Raw genomic sequence first — 16,803 nt, 5'->3', positions numbered from 1 at the left:
TTACTGTAGCCTAGTTAATTTAATATGTAAGATGTAGAGAGTGCATTTTTGGACATGGTTTCCTATTTTAGCAGCCATACTTAGAAGTTTCTCTCAGGTTAAAATTAGAGCATAATCTAATCTAGAGTCTTGGGAAATAATGAAATGAATGTGAACAAAATAAAGATTTTAACTAGAAAATTCTTTTAAATTAAAGTTCTTAATTTTATCCACTATAACTGAGGATTATTGAGTTTGTGAATATTTAATTATAAATTACTACAAAATCCAATAGAACGTTTACAGTATAAAAACAAAAAAAAAAAGGGACAAATGAAGGTTGTTCCTTAAAGCAGCTGGCAACACTAGCTGGGTTAATGGTGTCTTGGTGATGTGCTTAATAAGTACCTACTATAAGCAAAAGTACTGTAAGAAAAATAAAAAGGAAGACATGATTTTTATGCTTCATGAGCTTACAGTCCAGACTGAATATACAGTCAAAATACAAGTTATGGGAAGTACAAAAATCAAAATTGGGAATGCTGTGGAGAAGCTGTTTGCAACTTGGTTGCATTTTGGAATTGCCTGGGGAAGCTTTTAAATGCTACTAATGCTTAAGCTTCATCCTAGACCAATAAAATCAGAAATTCAGGGGTGGAACTCATGCCATACAAGAAGCAGGTAACTCCAAGTGGGAGAACCTGGAAAGCTTTCATGGAAGAAATGGCAATTGACTTGGGTCTTGGAGGGTTTTCATAGGAAGCTGCCATTCTGGGAGAGGAAACTTTGTGCAAAGGCAGGGAATAGGAAAGAGATGGCTGAGTTCTTAGTTATTCTTAAGTGGCTTTAGGATTCCAAGGTATTTTCCTAGCCAGTTTCCTAAATGTATAACCAAGATAAGAAAATATCCCTTACTATTTCTAAATAACTTTGTCATACACTACTCCAAAATCTTTGCCCACAAAAAAACCTTTCAAATTTCTTTCATTATCTTTCTCTTTGACAGCCAAAGGCAAAGTTACAGAAAACCCAGTGAAGGAAATCCTTTTAATATATGACTCTAACATAGAAGAAATTCTGGCATTACTTTGGTACACAGAGGAACATATAGGACTATACATTTAAATTATTTATAAATCCATATCTAATCCTAATTCAGAAATATAAATGTGCCTTCTTAGTAGTTATGGTAAAATGTTACAGTGTCTAAAAGTCCTAATTTTCAATCTTTGTACATTTAAATTATTTATAAATCCATATCTAATCCTAATTCAGAAATATAAATGTGCCTTCTTAGTAGTTATGGTAAAATGTTACAGTGTCTAAAAGTCCTAATTTTCAATCTTTGTTCTCCTGTATTACAAAGTATGTTAGATATGTAGTTAGTAATCAGCTACATCAACCAAAGAGTTCATTATTTACCAAGCTTGGCAGCAGCTTTCATCATTGTTGCAAAATGAGGTGTTCAAGCTGCAGAGTTCACTCCAGTAAATAAATATAGAGTAGTACAGTGTGGCTGCAGGTTATGTGATTCACCATCCTTCATTGTACTATAATATTCAAAGTACAAATGGAGTTGTTGATTTCTTTTAATCACAGTCTCTGTCAATCCTGTTATATAGCAGTAGTAGTCCTAATGTCATCCTGTAAAAATTCTATTGTGTCCCATGCTCCAACTCTGTTAATGTAAAGCAAACAAACATTTTCACTTGTACTCTTCTGCCATTTTGTTTTTTGCTCCCTGCAGAAAGTGAATGAAGGGAAATACCGGAGTTACGAAGAGTTCAAAGCTGATGCTCAACTACTTCTCCACAACACAGTGATTTTCTATGGAGGTTGAATATTTTTTGTTTTTTGTTTTTTTTCTTTTGTGTGCATTTTTTAAAAGTACCATTTATACTATGTGTTGAGAAATCTCTTCTATAAACATTAAATTTAAAAAGTTTACACCTTAATGATAAGTAATGTAGGGTTTAAACTGTTTAGGATATATGGTGATACAGAATTGACTAGCCAAAGGAAAAAACGACAGAACACTAAATGAGGAAAATGTTTTTCTTTATAGTTATCTATCTATCTATCTATCTATCTATCTATCTATGTCTTAGTTTAGAGGCTTTTAATAAGTGCTTTGAGTAATTCTGATTGTTGTCATTAATATCCCATCATTCAAAGGTAAGGGTACTCTGTACCTAGAGAATTATGGTTTTGTTGAGAATAGAATAAAAACTGCTTGTAGAATTTTGTTTTGCTTCCCAAACTTTATTTAAAATACACATTTTGGTTTGAAATGGTGTATGTCCACTTTTTGCTGAACTGAAAGAAAATTAAATGATATATTAATTTTGATAGTCTTGTTTTTCTAAATTATTGGTAATAGGTAATATCTATGTTTAATTACAGCAGACAGTGAGCAAGCTGACATAGCAAGGATGCTATATAAAGACACTTGTCATGAGGTACTATTCATGCCTAATAATTAACCCTTCTATAATCCAAATTAATTTGTTTCAGGATTCCACTCTTTTTATACAGATTTTAGTTAAGCCATTTCCTTTAAATGTAATTTTTATTTTTCACGTGTGAAATACATGAAAAATAATGCAATAGAGCAAAAAAAAATTTCTGACAAAACTGTTCTCAGAGAAATCTTGGGAGTTAGATTTAGTTACTAAGTAACTTCTATAAGGAAACTTGTTTCCTCATCTGTAACTACCCTTAAGAGCTGTTGAATATTAGATAATACATGTAAATATATAGTTGCCCTGGGCAGGCACTCCATAACTGTTACTCTTTGAATGAGGGATTAAAATTGGAGTCCCTAATAGACTATACAGGCAAACAAACGAAACAAACAAACAAAAAGCCAGGTTAATATTTATACAATAAATGAAATACATATTTAAGGAAGTTTGTTTTGTGGCATTCTTATTTAAAACAATCACCGGTAACTATACTATCTATGCAAAAGTGTCTCTTAGTTTACATAAAAGCTTTTGTTTTTTGAATTCATTTCAAATTTCGCTTTCACTTTTTATTCATTCAACAAATATTTATTGAGTGTCTGCTGTGTGCTTGGAGGAATAAAATGGTAAACAAGGCACAAGCTGCTTCTTTATGGAGACTACATTCTAAAGAGGGAGACTGGGGGGAATGAAAAAGAAACAAAATATCTTTCTTTACAAGTTGTAAAAAAATGTTATTAAAGAAAACCAGAATGGGTCTAAAATGAAGAATGAGGCAAAGTGAAAAGTGCTGTCATTGGTAGTGGATATTTTATATAGGTAGATCAGGAAGACTGTTTTGAAGAAATAACATTTAAACTGGGAGCTAAATAATGAGAAGATACCAAATGAGACTGGAAGGCAAGGCAGGGATTAGGCCAGGTCGGGCCTTTCAAGGAATTTTTATTATATTCTAAGTGCAATATGAGGCCACAGAGATGGTTTTAACAGGAAAGTGACAGGTTGTTTTGTATTTTTTATTGAAAAATTTAAAATTGAAGCTTATGTAACCAAAAAGATTAGATAAGGAATAAAATTCAAGACTATATATATATATAGGAATGAGAATGTTAATTTACATGAAGATATTTTATATAGTTTAATATACTGTATATTTTATACAGACTAAAATAGTTTCTCTTTTTCAGCTGGATGAACTACAGCTTTGCAAGAATTGCTTCTATTTATCAAATGCTCGTCCTGACAATTGGTTCTGCTATCCTTGTGTATGTGGAATTTTGAGATTTTTGTTTTTTTATCTCTTAATACTGTGTGAAAGAAGTTTATTTCTAGTTTGCTTAAAGATTACAATCGTTTCCTAAATATTTTTCCTTACATCATAATTTATATGGTTTCAATAAATACAAACAATTGAAATGAGGGAAACATGACTTGGAATTGTCATCCATTTCTCATTTTAAAGGAGGAACTTAAGAATAAGAAAGTGAATTTTTTAACTCGTATTCTTTCACAAGAAATGGAAGACTTTGCATATGTCCATAGCATTCCTGGGGCTCCAGCTGTATCATTTCCCCTAAAATAACATGATTTTAAGAAGGGGGCTGAAAAAAAGTCTGTAAGTGTTCCAGATCTGCAGCCCTAAATGACACAGAGCTTCAAAGGCTGAAAGAAACCAGTCTTCAGGACAGTGCCTGTCAGTCACTTGAGTATCTGGTTAAAATGCAAATTTCTGATTCATTAGGTCTAGAGTAAGAGCCTAAAATTCTCCCATTTCTATCAAGCTCTGAGGTAATACTCATGCTGCAGTTCCCTGGATTACACCTTGTGAAGCAACCTTAGGGTATTCTGTTCGCTACTATTCAACATGGTCCTTCAGGGCTGCCTCATTCTAGTGCTACAGACCAGAGAGATAATATTTTTCCTGTCTCTTCTGAGAAATAAAGGGTCACACTACTACTGTTATACAAATCTGAATTTTGGAGTATTTCTCTAGAAGGTAAAATCAATCAGTCCTAGGGAAAAACAGTTTTGAATGTGTTTAGAAGTTAGAACAGAAATATTTTGAGAGTAATGGATTATACCAGACAAAGTAGTTCAATATTAATGGTGTACTTGCATTTAATATGTTAAAAGTAATATAACAAGGTAAAACATTTTTTTTCCCCCAGATACCTAATCATGAGCTGGTTTGGGCTAAAATGAAAGGTTTTGGGTTCTGGCCAGCCAAAGTCATGCAGAAAGAGGACAATCAGGTTGACGTTCGCTTCTTTGGCCACCACCACCAGAGGTAATTCATGAATCTCATATGCGAATGATCATAGCTATGCTTCTTAAAGAAGTCATTAAGAGAATGATAAATTATACTTTATCAATATTCTGTCAATTTCTCCATCATATAAAGTATGGAGTTTATTGTAAATAAACAAAAATCAGCACATGACTTAGTTACGCAGCTAACAATAATTTCTGTAAGTTATATTTCTAGGTATATTTCAGCTAGCACTTCCTAAAGTGAGGACATTTTCAATAACTGACTCTGTTGAACCTCAGAAGTGTGTTAATGCTGACATTGACTTCATAATGGTAGTGGGGTAGAAAGGTTCTCAGAATGTGTCCATTTCATAATATTGTAATGATATTATAATAGTTTCAACTATCTTTTCAAGGCCCATTTGAAGCCTTAGACAAAAATTATCAACTAGAGAGGAGAAGAGAGTATCAATCCTGTGGTGTAAGAATTATGTAAATACTTGAAATGGGCATAAGAATTATCTGTATATAGTGCCATTTTTTCCAATTTAGATTTTAAAATTTCTGTTGCTAAGGAGATGTATACAGCATGGTTTTTAAACTTACATTTTTATAATACAAAAATACATGTATACCAAGAGTAAAAAAACATTTTTATTATTATAGAATTATTTTCATAGTTAAGTATCTTTATAACAGGAAGGCTGAACCGTAGGACTTCAAAATTACAACTACTTCCTTCATTGTGATGTTAAGACCTTAACATTCACTATGCATTGAAAATTAGAAATCCTAAATTATTGTCCTAAATAATGTGGTCATTAATAGCATCGATTTTAAAATATGAATTCAAATTCTGTTAACTGTCAAGAGACTCAGAGATTGATGAGTTTCATCAAGCCATAATAGGAATAAAAAATTTACGTGTGATTTTTAACACAGATAACTTCAAGTGAATGTCACCACAAAATATTTTAATATGGAAGAAGCAAAAATTGGCTATATGATTTAAAAGTCATACCTTGCAAGGATTTAAATTAACAAAAAATAATCCTGTATATAGTCCATGAAATGTTCTCAGTCATATCCAAAGAGTAAAGGTCTTGTACAAATGTTATTATAAGAGAAGCTACAAAAGAGAGACTTTATTCCTCTCCATAATGAATTTTTGCTTAATCTTTTAATTTAAATAGAGGTTTAGTTAAATGAAACTTGAAATGTGAAATTGTAAGTTTCCAAAAAAGTAGTTCTGTTCTTTTGTAGAAAGATACACACTTATCTGAGACTACAGTCCTATGAAGAACATTAGTTAAATAAGGATTCAATAAAATAATTCAGTATGAAATGAATGTTTTAACTATATGATTAAGTGGTAATAATTTTTAACATTACATGCTTAATACATCATATTCGTTTGGTTTCAAATTCTCATAAAAACAGGTAGTGAGACAATGAATACTGAACAGGTGGGTTAAGGGTAGCCTCTGTAGAAGCCATCCATCTTCAAATTGATACTTGGGGGAAGCAGTAGGTAGTATGGTAAGAATAACTAGATTTGTGTTCTGGTTTTATCATTTACTGCTTCTGTAATCTTAGGCAATTTATTTAATCTCTGAGTATTAGTTTCCTCATTTGTAAAATAAGGACTTTTGTAGTACCTACCTCATAAGGGTTTGCGGAAGGTTGCAAGAGGTTTTTAATATATAAAGATCTAGCACCAATACTTGGCACACAGTGACTACTCAATAGAGTTAGCTATTGTAAGTGCAAAAATTGGGAGGAAGTTTCATTTCGTTTTTTCTGAGTTTTATTAAATAAAACACTGTTAACTTAGGAAAAAACATAAATTCCCAGTTATTTTTTAAAGCCTTACTGATAGATAAAAACAATCTGATAATCAGAGAATTTTTAATGTATTTTTCCATCAGTTTGCAAACAGCTTTATAGTAGCTTCAACTATGAGTGATATTTTATTAATAATATGAGTTCATTTGCTTTATGTCATTTAGTATACTGCAGAAAATATTTTAAAAGCATATTTGAGCTAATCTGTTTGGATCCTTGGAGTAAGCCTGTCATATGAAAACAGAAATAAAACATAAAATTGCATTTCCAGAGTTTATTTTTCCAAGCTTCCTGTTTCCTGGAAGATTTTACCTAAACAATTCTGGACAGATGGGACTTGTAAAGATTTGTCTTTATTTTAGAAATGAAAAATCACAATTTTCTATATACCCAATAACATCTTTGAAATAAATGACTGATTAGGACATACTTTAAAAATTATACTCTTTCATATTAGAGTATTTGATTCATTGAAAACGAACTTTTAAAAATTATAATAATGAATCTCTAAGTACTTAAGTAACATCTTATACATCAAGAGGATATGGCCCAGAAGGAGTATTTGCAACTTTTGATAATAAATATTCTGTTGACAGTCTATCTTACACATAGGTGGGAGAAAAAGAATTTTTTTAAACAAATAAATTTGATATGGACTAGTCCCTTTTTTACATTCAAAACAGAACATGCTGCTCCCTTCCTAGATTCTGAGCAAGTTGTAAGGCTCCAGAAACAAAGTAAACTATGATCTCGTTAAAATGTAAGAGCTGCTTTAGTAGGGTTGTGTAGGATTTGCAAGGTTTTGCTTGCCAAACATGCAGCTAAGCCTGCCAGAGGAAAAAAATGATAGCTAATAAGGTCCTGTTCTCTTAATAAGGCAAAATCTTTTTATTGCATATGACTGGAGGGTGGGGACTGCAGAGGCCAGGAAGAGGTAGCAGGAACTCATCAGGTATAGGCAAGAAAGAAGTAGAACATTTTAGGTTGTTTACCATCAGATCACTTGAACCACTTAAATCTGCATATATGGAGAGCATTCAGAATTTAAAGATGTATAGATAGAGTCAAATTAAATTCTACCTCTTTTTATTAGGATTACCCTAAATTATGTGATTGACTGTTTCCTTTTTTTTTTTTTTTTTTTTTTTTGTAGGTCAGGTATCACACTCTGGTAATATTTTTTTAAATGAAATCTAATTATCTATAGTAATGGAGTTGATTAAAACAGATTAGGAAATGTATGTCTGTACTTCCTTGAGACTTAAGAACAGATATGCATCAATTTTATTTTCAATGGATACACAGATAATTTTAAGTTAAGGGACAATACTCTCATAGGTCACAAGTTCATTCCAATTAGGTAGTCAGCACTGCTTATAACAGAACTCTCTCTCAAAAGCAAACTGCTTTTAAAAGGAGAACAAAAACAATTTTATTGAGTGTCTAGTACATAGTAGGGGTTCGATAAATATTTGTTGACTGAAAGACTAAATACAATAGTACTTCAGAATCAAATGCCAGGGAACTCATCTTCACAAGCATAATTCCATTTGTACTCTTGGCAGTAGAGTTAAGATTTTTCTAAGTGTAGTATACTGATACAGTTTTTAACAAAAGCACTTATACCAGATTAGACACCTGCACTGTTGATATAATATTTATAAATAATGCTATGGAAGCTGAAATTTAACAATTTTAGCTATTGTTAGCATAAACAATATGGGTTATCTATTTAAAATATGCTTTTAAATTTTAAAGCAAATAGCTTAGCTTATACAAACAAGTTAGATGTTTATGGCTGAGGCACACACAGGCTATGATTCAGAACAGTCACAAATCTAGTATTTCTGAAACTCCATAACTATAGGCCAGGAATGAAAACTATGATATCTTACATATTTGTAGCAGGAAAATTATTTCCAGTAAACTGAAAACAGTCTTCGAGTGTGCACATTGCTATATTCCAACATGCACTCTATGTTCTAGAAAGTGCCTATTGCTTAAACATCTCTGCAGTTTCATATCTCACTTGTGACATTTTCTCTGTATAAAATTTCTCCCCTCATATAGTCCCCCTATCTAAATGCTATTCATCTTTCAATATCAAAACCAAATAAAGCTTTCCCATCACTCACAACTAAATGAAAACTTCTTCCTCTCCACAGCATCCTAGAATCATCTTTACTAAATGTGATTACATTATAATTATTTTCTTAATTCTTTCTGACAAAATTGTAAGTTTCTTAAAGGGAGAGTCAGTGTTATAGAAGTTCCATCCTAAACATGAGGAGACCTGAGCCGTAGCTGGATTCCAGCAACTAATTAATAGTTTATCTTAACCCATATGTGCAACATCTCCTTCAGCTGTAAAATGAGGTGTAGAAGTCAAAATCAAACAGATTCTAATTCACCATTGTATTCTTTGGTATATGGTAAATATTTGTTGATTCAGTACAACATTCTAGACTGATACTAATTTAAATCCAGTCAAAATAATGCCCAGGAAATTCTTCTTGAATTTCGAGCAGTCTTCCCAATAGAACTAAATGCAGTTTTTCATTCTATAGTTGTAGAGCTGTACTACACATAATTCAGTACACAAATTGTGTTCATAGTGTGTTTTGGTTGCTAAGCATGCAAATACTTCTCTATTTGTTAATCATGGTTTATTCTAATAATGATAGGGGCATAATATAAATATAACTTACCGGGTAATATTTTATAGTTTCCCTAATTTTAGATGGAGATAATATATATGTCACTTAAAATTTTCTAGGCATTTCCAATTATTTTGTAGTGCTAATCTTCAAATAGCTAGATGGGTCCTACTAACAGTATTCAAGTCCAACAAGTGGTAACATTTTTAAAGGAACTTATGAAGACTCTAGATATGATCTATGACTTGAGCTAAGCAGATTAAAGGAAATAAAAAATAATTAAGAGGTATTTGTAAGTCACTCCCATGCTGAGAACTTTAATTTGATGATTGCGTAAAACAAAAACACTTCAACTATTGTCTGCTGAGTAGGGGTTTGTTTATTCAAGCCATAAGAGCCTCAATAGATTAAAATTGCCACAAATAGTACTTTACAATGGGTAGAGTCCACTAATATACATTTTCCTACCATGTTTGGAATTTCTAACTATACCCTTAAATGTTTTCCTTAGGGCCTGGATTCCTTCCGAAAATATACAAGATATCACAGTCAACATTCATCGGTTGCATGTTAAGCGCAGTATGGGTTGGAAAAAGGCATGCGATGAGCTGGAACTGCATCAACGTTTCCTTCGTGAAGGAAGATTTTGGAAGTCTAAGAATGAGGACCGAGGTGAGGAAGAAGCAGAATCCAGTATCTCCTCTACCAGTAATGAGCAGGTGAGTTGTGTCTCAGTAAGAAACTACATATTAACTATTATTTTACATGTGAGTACTGTTAGTATACACTCCTCACTGTAATAAACAGATTCTGACATTTTTCCTTCCCCTCCATATAAACATTTGTAAAGTGCTCTGCAAAGTAAACCAAAACAATTCAAATAAACAAAACCATCAGCTACCATGAACCTGGCCCTACCAGTGAGATGAGAGTAAATTCACTGCTCATTTTTTGACGGTACATTAACTTTCAAGCTACTGGTTACCAGAATAGGTAAAATAAGTGGTAACTACGTAGCTTGAAAGTGCTACTACTAGAGTGAGTAATATACTCACTTCTCACCTGTGGGTCCATTACTAATATTTTCAGCAGAAAAGTATTTCATAGTATCTGCAATAATATGCTATTACTTTTATAATGCCCACAGCTGAAGGTCACTCAGGAACCAAGAGCAAAGAAAGGACGACGTAATCAAAGTGTGGAACCCAAAAAAGAAGTAAGTTGCCCTGACCTTGCAGTGTCCAAGTGGCAATTGACAGAAAATATTTTACAGTTGTGGTTCGAGACAATTGCTCGTAGTGGATACTGTGTGAAATGCAACTGCCATTATTCAAATAATATTAATCAACTTTGTGCCCAGTCTCCTGAGCTTCCTATCAATATCTGCTATCACTGGAATAACAAACACATGCTTTAAGTCTCCATCTTATTTAAACAACCACTGACCAAAGTTTGGCTAAGTGGGAAGGGCACTTTGTTTTATACTACTACATTTCTTGGGAATTCTGATGTTTTTTCATAGTATTATTAAAAAACAAAGCCCTTAACACCATAAATCAATTGGGTCAGCATTTAAAAACTGTTGGAAACTGGTTAAGCTTGGCCTTTTTAAATGATATTATTCATGCATGTTTTAAAACAATGTATAAATCTGAGCATAGTCCAAACATATTCAGTGAGAAGTGTTTTGGGATTCTAGGAAATTTGTTAATGAAGTCCACAGAAATGATTGTAATTGTATATAATGATTTTATATTCTGTATGATAATTTTTGTTTCGTCTGTTTTAAAAGTAAAACCATAGTATTGATATGTAATGAAAATGTAAATGAAGTTACTGTTCAGAATTATTATAGCTGATAATTACATTTTTTAAAACTGTAGTTTATTACATGGCTATTTATGTACATCAACATATTTTTGTCCTAATAGAGTTTATTCCTGTACTAGTGGATTATACTGCTTTGTTTTAGGTCTAAGCACTTTTCTTACTTCTTAGGAACCAGAGCCTGAAACTGAAGCAGTAAGTTCTAGCCAGGAAATTCCCACAATGCCTCAGCCAATAGAAAAAGTTTCAGTTTCAACTCAGACCAAGAAGTTAAGTGCCTCTTCTCCAAGAATGCTGCACCGAAGCACACAGACCAGTAATGATGGAGTGTGTCAAAGCATGTGCCATGACAAATACACCAAAATTTTCAATGACTTTAAAGACCGAATGAAGTCTGAACACAAGCGAGAGACTGAAAGAGTTGTACGAGAAGCTCTAGAAAAGGTAAAGCTGGTCACAATTGGTGTATATAATATGCTGCTTTCTGAAACCTAGACATAATGAATGAATGTATTTCCAGTATTGTCTTACCTTTTTTTACATATGCATCAACCAGAGAACAGCTTTTAAAAACAAAGAATATAATAAAACCTTTATCATTTATAACATTTCAATAGATTAATACTTTTTGTCACCTAAATGTATTATAGATCCTAAAGAAATAGAGAAGGTGTGTCATTTAAAAAGAAACTATGTGTTAACAGTTTTGTGTAGTTGGTCTGTGTAAATTGTGAGCTGACATTATGGGTTAACTTTTTTCATTTCAGCTGCGTTCTGAAATGGAAGAAGAAAAAAGACAAGCTGTAAATAAAGCTGTAGCTAACATGCAGGGTGAGATGGACAGAAAATGTAAGCAAGTAAAGGAAAAGTGTAAAGAAGAATTTGTAGAAGAAATTAAGAAGCTAGCGACACAGCACAAACAACTAATTTCTCAGACCAAGAAAAAGCAGTGGGTAAATATCAGTATTTTTTTAATCATCTGATTTCTGAAAACATACCACAGATACGATGAAAAAACTGTTCAGAAAGGTTTATACAGCATATGCAAAATTTATTCCTGACATAAAATCAAATGCGAAATTCTTGACCTTAAGTTTTAAAATTTTATTAGAAATCCTACAATTTCGCAACACCAGATTATACATTATTGAGTAGTGATCAAGATTATTTTGTTAAAATAGATATATTTTAGTATATATAAAGTATTTAGTGCAATTAACTTACATAACTTCTCAACCTACGTAAGTATTTTATTTGGGGTAAATTGGCTGGACTAGACTTTTATGAAATTAGCAATGTAAATTAAACATTTTCAAATTTTACTGGACTCATCGTTTAAACACTAGAGTCTATTAACAAAATCAATTAATTTTACTATATAGTAATATCTCATTGGTTTCTAATTATGAAAGATGATAAAATACTATCATTTATTATTGTGCCATGTCTGTTAAGTCTTGTCTTTCCACCTAGAATTAGAAGCTTTTTGAGTACAGTTATATCCTGTTCTTATATATATACCTCCACAACACTAAGTTAATTAGTGGGGGAAAAGCTTTACTTCTCAAAGCTCAGAACTTGTTTTTTGTTGTTGTTTTATTACCCTTTTTTTTTTTTAAATTGGAGCAGTCGTAGGTTCACAGAAAAATCATGTAGAAAGGTAAACAGTTCCCATGTTAAGCCTCCACACACACACAGTTTTACCTGTTATTAACATTTTGCATTAGTGCGGTACCTTTGTGACAACTGATAAACCAGTATTATTATACTATTAACTATAGTCCATACTTTACATTAGGTTTTACTATTTGTGTTTTACAGTTCTATGGTGCTTTTGTTTTGTTTTTATCCTGGTAACATATACACAATCTGAAATTTCCCTTTTTAACCACCTTCAAATAGACAATTCAAAGGTGTTAATTACATTCACAATATAGTGCTACCATCACCAGCATCCAGTGCTACCATCACCAGCATTCATTACCAAACATTTCCATCACATCAAATAGAACATCTAAACCCAAAAAACATTCTCTATTCCCTACCTTTTACCCCGACCCCTGTTAACTTATGTTCTAGTTTCTGACTGTATAAATTTACATATTCTAATTATTATATATAAGGGAGATCATACAATAATTGTCCTTTTTGGTTTGGCTTATTTCACTCAACATGAGTGAACTTCAGGGTTCATCGATGTATCAGGACTTCATTCCTTTTTAGGGATGAGTAATACTCTGTTCTTTGTATATAACACATTTTGTTTATCCATTCATCTGTTGGTGGACACTTGGGTTGCTTTCACCTTTTGGCAATTGGGAATAATGCCACTATGAACATTGGTGTGCAGATAACCTATTCCAGTTCCTGCTTTCACTTCTTTTGGGTATATACTTAGAAGTGGGATTGCCAAATCATTCGGCAGTTCTATACTTAACTTTCTGAGAAACCACCAAACTATTTTCCACAGTAGCTGCACCATTTTACTTTCCCATGAATAATGAACAAGTGTTCCTACTTCTCCACATTCTCTGCAACTCTTGTTGTTCTCTGTTTTTTAAATATTTGCCATTCTAGTGAGTGGGAAATGTTATCTCGTTTTGATTTGCATTTTCCTAACGGCTTGTGATATTGGGCATCTTTTCATGTGCTTTTTGACCATTTGTATATCTTCTTTGGAGAAATGTTTACTTAAGTCTTTTGGCCATTTTTAAATTGGGTTTTTTTTTGTTGTTGAGTTGTAGGAGTTCCTTCTATATTCTGGATATTAAACCCTTCCTTATCAGATAGAGGCATACCTCAGAAATATCGTGGGTTTGGTTCTAGACTACCGCAATAAAGCAAGTCACCCAAAGTTTTTGGTTTCTTAGTGCATATAAAATTTATCATTTACACTATACTGTAGCCTACTAAGTGTGTGCAATAGCATTATGTCTGTAAGACAAAGTAATACCTCAATTAAAAATACCTTATTGCTTAGAAATCCTAACCATCAATGAGCCTTCAGCAAATCGTAATCTTTTGGCTGGTTGGAGGGTCTTGCTTGGATGTTGATAGCTGCTGACTGATGAGGGGAATAGGTGCTGAAGGTTAACAGGTGGTGGGGGCAATTTCCTAAGATAAAATACAACAATGAAGTTTCCTACATTGATTGACTCTTCCTTTCATGAAAAATTTCTCTGCAGCATGCAATATTTGATAGTATTTTACCCACAGAACTTCTTTAAAAGTGGACTCAATCCCCTCAAACCCTGCACTGCTTGATCAACTAAGTTTATGTAATATTCTAAATCCTTTGTTGTCATTTCAACAGTGTTTACAGCAACTTCACCAGGAGTAGATTTCATTTCAAGAAACTACTTTCCTTGCTTATCCATAAGAAGCAACTCCTCACCCATTTTATCCTGAAATTGCAGCATTTCAATCACATCTGCAAGCTCCACTTCTAGTTCTCTTGCTATTTTCACCACATCTGCAGTTACTTCCTCCACTGAAGTCTTGAACCCCTCAAGATCATTCGTGAGGGTTGGTATCAACGTCCAAACTCCATTTATAGAGCACAGGCAGAGTAGATTTAGTGTAATTGTTAAGGGCCCTAGAATTTTCAGAATGGTAAATAAGCAGTAGCTTCAACTTTTAAGTTGCAGGTGCATTAGCCCTTAACAAGAGTCAGTCAGTCCTTTGAAGGTTTGAAGCCAGACACTGACTTCTCCTCTCTAGCTATGAAAGTCCTAGATGGCATCTTCTTCCAATAGAAAGCTGTTTCATCTGCATTGAAAATCTACTGTTTAGTGTAGCTGTCTTCATCAATTATCTTAGCTAGATCTTCTGGATAATTTGCTGCGGCTTGTACATCAGCTCTTGTTGTTTTACCTTGTACTTTTTATGTTAAGGAGATGGCTTCTTTCCTTAAACCTCATGGACCAACCTCTGCTGACTTTGGTCTTTTCTTCTGCAGCTTCCTCATCTCTCTCAGCCATCAGAGAATTGAAGCGAGTTAGGTCCTTGTCTAGATTAGGCTTTGGCTGAAGGGAATGTTGTGGTTGTTTGATCGTCTATCCAGACCACTAAAACTTTCTGCATATCAGCCATAGGGCTGTTTCCCTTTGCAGTCATTAGTTTGTTCACTGGAGTAGCACTTCAAGAACTTTTCCTTTCCATTCACAACGTGACTAACTGGCAATTGGCAAAAGCCTATTTCCTCTTTTGACATGCCTTCTTCACTACGTTTAATCATTTCTAGCTTTTGATTTAAAGTAAGAAACACGTAAGTGCTCTCCTTGCACTTGAACAATTGGATGCCATTGTAAGGATATTAACTGCTCTAATTTCAATATTGCTGTGTCTCGGGAAATAGAGAGGCCTGAGGAAAGGGAGAGAAAGGGGAGTAGCTGGTCAGTGGAGCAGTCAGAACACACGCTACATTTATTAAGTTTGCCATCTTACGTGGGTGCAATTCGTGGTGCCCCCAAAACAATTACAATAGTAACATCAAACATCACAAATCACCATAACAGATATAATAATCCGGAAGAACTCTGAAGTATTGTGAGAATTACCAAAATGTGACACAGAGACATGAACTGAGCACATGCTATTGGGAAAATGGCACCAATACAGTTGCTCAATACAAGGTTGCCAGAAACCTTCAATTTGTAAAAAACAAAACAAAACAAAACAAAACACCAACAATATCTGTGAAAATAAAGCACAATAAAATGAGCTAACCTGTTTATGGTTTCCAAATATTTTCTCTTCATCTGTAGGCTGTCTTTTTACCTTCTTGTTAAAGTCATTTGATGCACAAAAAGTTTTAATTTTGATGAAGTCCCATTTATCTAAATTTTCTTTTGTTGCTTGTGCTTTTGGTGTAAAGTCTAAGAAGCTATTGCCTAATACAAGGTCCTGAAGATGTTTCCCTATGTTTTCTTCTAGGAATTTTGTAGGGTTTGTTTCTTATATTTAGTTATTTGATCCATTTTGAGTTAATTTTTACATATGGTGTGAAGAATGGGTCCACTTTCATTCTTTTGCATATTAATAGCCAGTTTTCCCAGCACCACTTGTTGAAGAAACTATTCCTTCCTCATTGAGTGGACCTGGCACCCTTATCAAAAATCAGTTGACAGTGGGAAGATGGCAGGGTAAGAAGCCTCAGGAATCAGTCCTCCACCAGTACAACTATTAAACATGCAAAAACTGTCTGAAGTAACTCTTTTGAAACTCAGAAGTCTGTAGAACACTGAACAGCATCTAGGGAAGAGCAGGAGGAAGAGGCTGGCAAATAACAATAAAGACCAGAAAACTGCTTTCTCTGCCTGGCAGTTATGGGTGGTGCTTATACTACATTCTCATGGCAGGCAGTAGTGTGGTTCAGTCCCTGGTGTAGCTTGCTGGTGCAAGAGACATAAAAATTTACTTCCCCAAGATCCAGGGTGGGCATGGGCCAATCGCTGATCATGTTTTGGGTTAGCTACTTTGGATCACTGGGTGCCCAGCTCTGAGAGTGACCGTTGTTCCAACCTGCCCTGGACAAATGCGCAGAGGAAACTTAAAGACAGTATGCTTCCTCAGAGCTGCAGAAGACAGGTAGGTGAAGGGCTGCATTTGCTGGGCAGGTCAAGAAAGCGTAACTGTGGGGCTTATGAGAGAAGCTCCTGATGGCATTCCTGGCCCCTTCCTCATACTCTTTCCAGAGCACTTTGGAGCTGGCCAGTTATCCCTTTGTGGGTCCTGGACCATGTTCAGGCTGGGAAAGGCTGACTGAGAAAACTCCTCTC

At 33.7% G+C, this 16,803-nt stretch overlaps 1 protein-coding gene across 9 annotated transcripts in view; it reads left to right on the top strand.

The window, feature by feature from the left end:
- ZMYND11 (zinc finger MYND-type containing 11) overlaps positions 1–16,803 on the top strand; it is a 152,330-nt gene that overhangs the window by 118,774 nt on the left and 16,753 nt on the right. For all 9 annotated transcript variants that reach the window (XM_037835697.1, XM_037835696.1, XM_037835695.1 and 6 more), the window contains 8 exons: positions 1,727–1,814; positions 2,383–2,438; positions 3,632–3,709; positions 4,613–4,731; positions 9,708–9,915; positions 10,344–10,412; positions 11,195–11,467; positions 11,791–11,976. In XM_037835697.1, coding sequence (XP_037691625.1) covers positions 1,727–1,814; positions 2,383–2,438; positions 3,632–3,709; positions 4,613–4,731; positions 9,708–9,915; positions 10,344–10,412; positions 11,195–11,467; positions 11,791–11,976 — 1,077 coding nt within the window. The remainder of the gene's footprint in view (positions 1–1,726; positions 1,815–2,382; positions 2,439–3,631; positions 3,710–4,612; positions 4,732–9,707; positions 9,916–10,343; positions 10,413–11,194; positions 11,468–11,790; positions 11,977–16,803) is intronic.

The sequence above is a fragment of the Choloepus didactylus genome, chromosome 5 (genome assembly GCF_015220235.1).
Source record: "Choloepus didactylus isolate mChoDid1 chromosome 5, mChoDid1.pri, whole genome shotgun sequence".
NCBI classification, from domain to species: Eukaryota; Metazoa; Chordata; class Mammalia; order Pilosa; family Megalonychidae; genus Choloepus; species Choloepus didactylus.
This window is presented reverse-complemented; position numbering and strand designations above follow the sequence as displayed.